Raw genomic sequence first — 9,176 nt, 5'->3', positions numbered from 1 at the left:
GTAACTTGAGGCAAGCTAGGATGATCAACGAACACATATCTACTACATCCACACCAATGCTATCTTGGTAACAAGTATCTTATCATGCATACTTTCCTTGTATCCAACCTTATGGTTGCATCTTGGCATGAATCTCTTGATTTGCAAATGTTGTGCTTCTTGCAAAAGTCTTAATGAAACCTCTTTATTGTGAATGTGAGTAATTTGAGATGAGTGCATTTGTTGGGAAGTATTTTAAATCATGCTCATGATTCATCCATCCCAACTATGCCTATCTAGCAATTTTATTGCATATCAATTCCTCAAGGCTCTCACATGTGCAATATAGATGAAAGTGCAAATTTAGTTACTTCTTTTGGTATCCTCGTTTGTGATACTTGTTGCCTTTCTCAAATGCATCCCAACTATCTTCTATCCCTTGTTGATATTTGTGATGTATTTTAGTTGTTTGTGGTTGAAGTTCATAAATGTACAATAAGATAAAATTGAGCCTTTGGCCATGCTATTAAGCAAAAATTCTTATTGGTATATTGCATGACTTCGTCTTGGATATCATACTATTTTTCTTGCGTATCTATTTTGTGTGTGCATGTTTCTTTGTGGATAAACATCTTTGTGATATTGCCCACTTAGAGAAATATATACACATAAGAGATGATACATCTCCTTTTGATATCTTATTTATTTATTGCGTGTTGATTGGTCATGCTAAGCAATATAATTCATTGAAGACTATGATGATGCTTTTTGCTCATCCTTGTAATAGTCTTATAATATGCTTTATCATGCCTTTCACATATCCTCTTGGTTGAGCCTTTTTATTATGGTGCCTCTTACTTGTTGCTCAACTATTTGTTTGTTGCAAGTGTTTAGCTTATTTTTCTATCTATGATCTATTACAAATGTTTGTGTTTTAAATGAGGGAGTGAGGATTCCATGTTATGCATATTGTATTCAAATACAACATTTTAATTTATGAATGTACCTTGGGGAGCTTCCTCATTTGATTTAGAGCACTATCTTTTGGTGATCATTGGAGTTTGATTCACTTGGTATCTTTTGTTTTTGAATGATATTATGGGAGTGATGATTCCATGTTTGTGCACTTTATACTCCAATGCAAATTATCTAGTTTTGTGCACAAACCTTGGGAGCTTCCTCATATTATTTAGAGCAATCTTCTTGATCTTATCATAATATCTATCTTTCTTTTGGTATCCTCTTTGTGGTTCATTTGGTTGCTTGCTTCATTTGTTGAAGCTTCTTGACTTTGTTATGTTTTTGCAATCTTTGATCCTATCTATAGTGTGATTCCTTCCGAATATTCGTCATTGGATATGTGCATTTGATTCCACTCAAATTATGAGAAATGCACACACTATGGAGGAACTCTCACTATATTGGCCTTCTAAATTTTTCACCCATTTCGGCAATTGGTGCCAATGGGGGAGAAGTTTGGAGGGTTTAAGGGAATTTGGTTATGTCTTTGCTTTGTGCTTAAGCATGTGCCTTTATTGCATTGCATCTTGTTGCTTTGCATAGTTGAATATTTAGAGGAAACTCCACTAGGCTTTGAATGCCAATATATGCAATGAAAGTCAAGATCATTCACACATGCATATATTATGGGGGAGTTTGCTCTATATATTCAACTTATTTGTTACTTAAATTCCTTATATAAACCCTCTCAAAGAGATTGTCATCAATTACCAAAATGGGGGAGATTGAAAGTGCATGGAGCCCCCATGTGTGGTTTTGGTAATTAATGACAATCCCTATGGACTAATGTTTGCATTGAGTTATATTTGTAGGAGTTGTCCATAGGCAATTCTTGAACCATATGTTGGCTTCAAGGTTGCAATAAGAAGAATTTGATGAAGGATATCAAGTGTCAAGTATGTCTTGAAGATGAAGATGAAGTGAGCCCTCAAGTTACTTCAAGACATCAATATGATGAAGAATGAAGAATGAAGTGCAAGTTCAAGATGAGCCAACTCGAAGAGTTCATAAGCTTGAAGCTTGCCATGGAGAAATGATGTGCAAGTTCAAGATGAGCCATCTCGAAGAGATCCTTTGCTTGAGTCTTGCCATCCATATGGTGATCATGGATATGTGAAGATGCGCCGAAGAAGAAGCTCTCCCATGGTGGATTATGGGGGAGCAATCCACATGGTGGTCATGGTTATGTGAAGATGCGCCGAAGAAGAAGCTCTCCCATGGTGGTTTATGGGGGGGCAATCTACAAGACTTCGTCAAGCAAGCATAAGCAAGAAAGGCGTTCCATCTTGTTGAGGTCAAGATCGTCGTCATCAAGCTCAAGTGGAATGCGCAAGTATAAGGTTTGCTCTTGATAGGGTTTCTTTCTCACCGGTCTCATAGTGTAGTTGGAGACCGGTTTATAGTTTAGTTGCCGTACTATCAAGATGGCTCTCGAGTGAGTAACTCGATCGTATCGTTCGGAGAGAGCTCAAACCTTTGCATCCTTGCATCATCTTTCTTGGTTGTTATTTGGACCTTATCCATGTGATGTTTTAGAGCTTGTGCTCATTCTCATGACAAGCTCTAGTTCATCGAAAACGGATTTTGCATAGATCACTTGTTGCGTTTTCGAGTTTGGTTCATCATCTTTCTTGGTTATTATTTGGATCTTATCCATGTGATGATTTAGAGCTTGTGCTTATTCTCATGACAAGCTCTAGTTCATCAAGAAAGGTTTTTGCACGGGCAACTTGTTGCATTTTCAATATTGGAGGTTTTACCGGTATGTCTTTTTTTAGATATGTCAAACCTTTCATCATTTGTTTCTATCCTCCCTTGTTGAACTATGATGGTTTCCTGCATGATCTTGTAGAGCTTGTTCCTAGCTTTAAAACAAGCCCAAGATCATCAAAATCGGAGTCCGGATGCTAAAGTTATGCCCGTTTCAGTTTGATGTTTCTGCCAGTTTTCAGGGGGGCGGATATTCCGGCCCAAGTTTGGGGCGGATAATCCGGCCCCCCGGAAAAATCCGGTTTTTGGACAAATCCGGGCAAATATCCGGCCAAATGTCCGGCCCCCATCCAGGGGCATGTTTTCTCATGGTCCTTAGCCGTTTTTCGGGGCCCGGATATTTTGTAAATATTCGGCCCGGAAAATCCGGCCTGAGCTGACCCAAACGGTCATATTTCGATGGGAGGGGGTATTTAAGCCCCCCTTCTTCCTCCTTGGGCAGCTACCTCTTCCCCTTTGTGCTCTCCACCATTGTTGACCTTGAGAGCTTCCCTTTCCTCTACTCCTCCTATGCTTCTTGAATCTTTTGAGGGAAAAGGAAGAGGAGATTTAGATCTACATTCCTACCAATCAAATCCCTCTCTTTGTGAGGGGAATCCACTAGATCTAGATCTTGGAGAAATTTGGTGTTCCTCCTCTTATTTGTTCTTCCTCTCTTATTCCCCCAATAGCTTTTGTAGCTTTGTTGGAATTTGAGAGAGAAGGACTTGAGCATCTTTGTGGTGTTCTTGCCATTGCATTTGGTGCATCGGTTTGAGTTCTCCACGGTGATTCGTCGTGGTGAAACAAGAAGGTTGTTACTCTTGGGTTCTTGGAACCCTAGACGGATTCTAGGCCTTTGTGGCGATTTGTTGGGAGCCTCCAATTAAGTTGTGGATGTGTGCCCCAATCTTTGTGTAAGGCCCGGTTTCCGCCTCGAAGGAAATCCCTTAGTGGAACCGTGACCTAGGCCTTTGTGGCGAGGGTCACCGGAGATTTAGGTGAGGCGCCTTCGTGGCGTTCGGTGTGTGGTGTGAGTACCGCATCTTGGGGTGAGGCCTTTGTGGCGTTGGTGTGCATCGAGCAACCACACCTCAAGGTGAGCCTCTTGTGGCGTTCGGGAGCACTAAGCAACCGCACCTCTCCACCGGAGATTAGCACTCGCAAGAGTGTGAACTCCGGGATAAATCATCATCTCCCGCGTGCCTCGGTTATCTCTATACCCGAGCTCTTTACTTATGCACTTTACCTTGTGATAGCCATCGTGCTTGAAGTTATATATATATCTTGCTATCACATACTTGCTTGTATTGCTTAGCTTAAGTTGTTGGTGCACATAGGTGAACCTTTGCTTAGAATAAGTTGTTGGTGCACATAGGTGAACCATAGTATATAGGCTTTGGGCTTGACAAAGTAAACGCTAGTTTTATTCCGCATTTGTTAAGCCCATCTCGTAAAAGTTTTAAACCGCCTATTCACCCCCCCTCTAGGCGACATCCGTGTCCTTTCATATGGTTATTGCGAGCCACACCGAGTCACACCACGGGGTAATGCCCTTCTCCTTGGTGTACGGAGAAGAAGTCGAGTCTCCCACGGATCTCAAGCATGGCTCCTCGAGTACGCGCATGCGTTGAAGATGCACAGCGGAAGGAGATAGTTGACGATCTGTCCGTAGGTATAGTTAGCTGCTTTTCCATCTCATCCTTGATTTTCAACGAAGAAAAAAGGTTACCACATACATCAATATACAAGCTTCAGTTACTGAGAACACTATGCGAGCTGACTTACGATTGCAACTTTTACTGCAGTGGAGAATTCATTTTTCCGGCTGAAGTGGCATTCTTTGAATATATCCACATGAGTGGGTTCTTTACCTTTGTACTTGACTCGCTAAAATCAAACGCATAAGTGAAGCTACCTTACAGGTACCTTGGGGATCTGGTGAAAAGGTTTCATATAATTCTTGTTTCTCATGTGGATAATTATTGAGAGCAGTACATTGTAAAATTTTGTAAGCAACGATGAGAAGGAAAGTTCATACAAACATCTACCTATCAAAACAGAAATTTAGTTCAATGCACAAATGTGCATCACTGTATTAATTAAACCAAGATCTCGATATAGTAACACAAAACTGTCAAATAATTAAATCTAACACCATCCGTGTTATTAAGGTAGAAACAATGATCACATAGATTGAGAGAAATAAATATCAAAATGGCCACCAAACAAGCAACATCCATCACTTCTAACAAAACTTTGAAAGTGCACTTGCTAGCTTCACAACCAAGCTAATTGATGATATTGAACCTTAGAATGTTTTTTATTGACAGCACATATCTTATGCACGAATTGTAGAATTAGTAACTGTGTACATTACATATACAAGGCTAAAACTTTGAGTTCGTAAAGGAACTGGCCACCGTTTGGGGATACCTCTAGTGCTCCACAAGCGTCTTCCAATCATCGGTATTAATCGACATAACTTGTCTTTCTTTTCGCACGTCATTCGGATCGATCTATGTCAAAGTACTAAAGAACTTCTTTAGGAGGTACCGATATTGCTAAGACCTTTCTAAAGAAGGTTTGTACAATGATTTTTCATTGGTGAGACTTTTTTATCCATCTTAACACTTCTCTAGTGACATGAAAAAACATGCATAGAAGAACGATAATCTCTGAAAATTAGCAGCTTCAAATAAAGATTACAATTGGTGCAAATGTTGTACGTAACACAACTTTACCATAATATTGACCGAGAATCCCAACGCCCCTCTTGTACTTGCTCCAATGTGAACGAATGGGCATGTATCCCGTGACTGCATTATTGCATTCAGTTGCAATGTTTACCGCAATTCGAGCTGACACCGACCTTGTCTTCCCTTTTGGAATGACGGCAGCAGTGTGGTATCTAGAGATTCCGGCAACCTGTGAGTCCTTTTCCCATGTTCATTACCATTTCCACAATATCATCTCCTTCCATGTTTGGATAAACATATAAATACTAGTATTTTGTATATCACAACATAGAGGTGTTACTTCTGTAGGAAATACACCACTAAATACAAGAAACATGCCTTCAGCCACGTTGTCAACCTGAGTTGAATGATCAGAAAATTAAATATCCATAAGGACATATCAAGTAGGATCATTAAATGTGCTAGAGGGAAGAAGTCAGCACAAGACCATCATTCAACTAACCAAAATGCAAGTAAGCACATCCTACTAGAACTTGCATTGAACAAGAGAATATTCCAGATGCAAGGATCTTCATAGCGTTGAGCTCAGATCTGTTTTGTGTCGTTTATATCCGGGCGTGACACCTTCCAAACTGGTTATTTCGCATTCAACATGTGATTCCATTGATAATTATGTTCTGGGCTGGGACAAGTGGAAGATGGTAGGCTGGAAGATAATTTTTTCGTTCCTGGCTGGGTCGCGGCTGAAGGCGTCTGGTTAGCCTTTCTTTGTTGTTGGCAGTATGTTTCTCCATCCTCTTGTAAGAATCAAGATATGGATTGATCAACCAAGCATACCAACGGTTAATTGGTATTCGATTTCAAACAACATATCGATAAGGCAAGACATAATCCAACATGCAATTGAAAAAATCTCAGTTACAACTCAAGTGCATGAATCATGATGCAAATCTAATGGCGCCGAGTGGGGACTAAGTTAGCTAGCAAAACAGTTTATTTAAAGCACTCAATTTTTGTAAATCAAGACTGCAATAGACAAGAATAAAACACACGCATGAAACAAACAAAATTAAGAATCTGGCAGTGTAAACTGCTTAATATTTTAATACCTTCAAGTTGATGCACTACTATTTATTTGAACCGTGATGCACTACTATTAACAGGAAGCAAGTATATGGATCACCAGAAGTTATTTGATCCTTGGTAGCAGAGTCCAGTAGACCAACTTGCGGGAATGGCATCACCGACTATGATGGTTTGATGCGGCGAGGAGCCACCGATGATCCTGACAGTGAGCGCCTTGGATTTGTCCATTGCGGCGTATGCCTGATATGTGATGCCCCAGTTCTGTGACATCTGTACCCAGTCACCTCCAGCCACCTTGACAGCCATCTCGCTGATATCACCGCCACCGGCGATATTCATGACGTGGAGTAGGAGCCAGTTGTTGTTTCCCTTGATGCAGAACCTGACTCCGCCAGACCTCTGGCATGGCACGCGGCGGAATTGGACAGGGATGATGCCGGCGACCTTGTCAGCAAGTGTTTTGAAGGATGGAGGCGCCAAATCAAAGTGTTGTCGCGGCGGGTTGCACCAGCCACCATTATCGTTAGGCTTGTTCTGGTTGGGCGGGCAGAGGTTGGTTCCTGTGATGATGATGGAAGGGGAGCCCTTAGTGCACCACTTGGACTTGACACATTGGATCTCATAGCACCGCCCACACCCATCACCATCGGAGAACATCGGCGTGCTGAGGGCCGCCGTCTTTGTTGAGTAGAGCTTTGCGATGTCACTGCCACTATACCCGCACGCACCGCCTGCATGTGCAATGTATGCAATCACGTTATCACTAATTTTAGCTTCTACAAAACACACGTGGTCATGCTTGTCTTTTGGTGGCTTCAGTTTTTGGCTGTCTCACACACTGGAAGAGGATATGTCCACAGATGAGTTTTTATCTAGTGTTAAATATGTTACTACTTATCTTCTAAACAATCCCAACAATGATTAAGTAATCATTCTGATTAATGTCATCGCCATCACTATGCATGAGTGCTTCAAGACAAGATCAAGTTTTGATGAAAGTAACTTTACTGCCAAAAATCACCAGGTTATATATGATGATTGCCATACTAGCTTCTAGTGTTAGATTCTACTATAACGTATGGTTATATGTTATTTAGACATTTCAATATTTGTGCAGACCAAGAGAGTGTTGAAATGTTATCTTGAAGAGGTAGCACGGGAGCAAAAAAATGATGCAAGTCTTAAATAGATGGTAACTGGATGTAATAACCTTTTGATAAGTATGAAACTATAGCCTGGTAATTATTGACGAAAAAATGATCAAAATGTGACACACAAACTACGTTTAAAGATCACATCGTAGCGAAGGCAACCGTAAAATGAAGTCATCAATCAGGTTACGGTTGGCACTACGGAAAAATCTGTTACTGCCATGTGTCTATTACTTTGTCGTGCTCCAAAAAGCGCGAAACACAGCAAACACAATATTTGTCGTGTTCCACATAGCTAGTTACATGGCAATGAAAAATAGCACTATTAAAGCAGATAAAAACACACGGTAAAGAAGTAAACACTGTAAAATTCTAAAAAACACACGGAAAAAAAAAGAACATGGCAAAGAGCCGCGCCACGAGTCCTCCTCCGAAACCTCACCTAACGGGCATTGCCTGAATCTCCTGTATTGTGGGGAGATAAAGAGTATGAAAATCAAAAACTACCCAAATGTTTGCTAATTGGACTCATACGATGCAATATATGCATCATGCAGGTTGTATGTACGTGGTACGTCCCATTCCATCTACTTGCATGCATGCAGGATCGATGTACGTACCGAAGTCGTCGCCTTGGCCGGAGTCGTCGCCGTAGAAGGTGGCGCTGCCGTCCTGCCAACCAGACGCTTGGAAGCCCCCGTAACTGCTCGGACTTGGAGTCGACGGCGGCGGACTCGGCTGGCGTGGCGGCGGACTCGCTTGGGGCGGCGGAGGCGGACTTGATTGGGGCGGCGCCGGCGGTGGACTCGGCTGAGGTGACGGGGGAGGCGGACTCGACTGGGGCGGCGGTGGCGGTGGACTCGACTGCGGTGGCGAATAGTACTGCTGAGTTAAGCTGGCGCCTGTCAGGTGAGCCGCCGCCATCAGGACCACCGCGACGACGGTCGCCCGATTCGTGGCCATGCTCCGGCCGATCGGTTTTCGTCGCCCTGGCCGTCCTGATCGCGAGCGAGCGAAAGGAAGTTTTATAGCAGAGCGCTCAGATGAACCAACTCAGCTGGCGCGCATGAGTACGTCGTCTCCATGTCTAGCACATGCTCCATAGAAGATGGAGTTCGATCATGGCCGCACGACACACGATTTCGTCTCCTCTATGAAGATACGGATCAAATCATCAAATCCATGAGCGCGCGCGCGTGCGTTGTCTTGTATGATAAACGGAGCTACCTGGCATGTGTTTTGTGTTCAAACTGGATCAAATAAAGGCACTATTTAGATCAATCAAATGCTGAATTTTCCATGTAAAAAACGCCAACAAAAAACTACAGTACTTCTAAGAAATAAATGTATACTTGTCTTTTTTGCTATACACAAAGGGGTACAAGTAGATTTTTTTTGTTTCTACTGCCTCCGTCATATCTATATCTATACCTACTAATAAAGGAAGTAAGGTTTCTCCCTTATTTTCGTCCGTTTTTATATTATTCATATT

General features: G+C 42.0%; 1 protein-coding gene across 1 annotated transcript; it reads right to left on the bottom strand.

Moving 5' to 3' along the window:
- Window positions 1-6,626: 6,626 nt before the first annotated feature.
- Window positions 6,627-8,647, bottom strand: LOC124704192 (expansin-A17-like). The gene is made up of 2 exons (XM_047236433.1): window positions 8,305-8,647; window positions 6,627-7,264 (listed from the first exon to the last, which is right to left on the bottom strand). The coding sequence occupies exons 1-2, from the start codon at window positions 8,645-8,647 to the stop codon at window positions 6,627-6,629; spliced, it is 981 nt and encodes a 326-aa protein (XP_047092389.1).
- Window positions 8,648-9,176: the final 529 nt, after the last annotated feature.

Source organism: Lolium rigidum, chromosome 1 (assembly GCF_022539505.1).
Source record: "Lolium rigidum isolate FL_2022 chromosome 1, APGP_CSIRO_Lrig_0.1, whole genome shotgun sequence".
NCBI classification, from domain to species: Eukaryota; Viridiplantae; Streptophyta; class Magnoliopsida; order Poales; family Poaceae; genus Lolium; species Lolium rigidum.
This window is presented reverse-complemented; position numbering and strand designations above follow the sequence as displayed.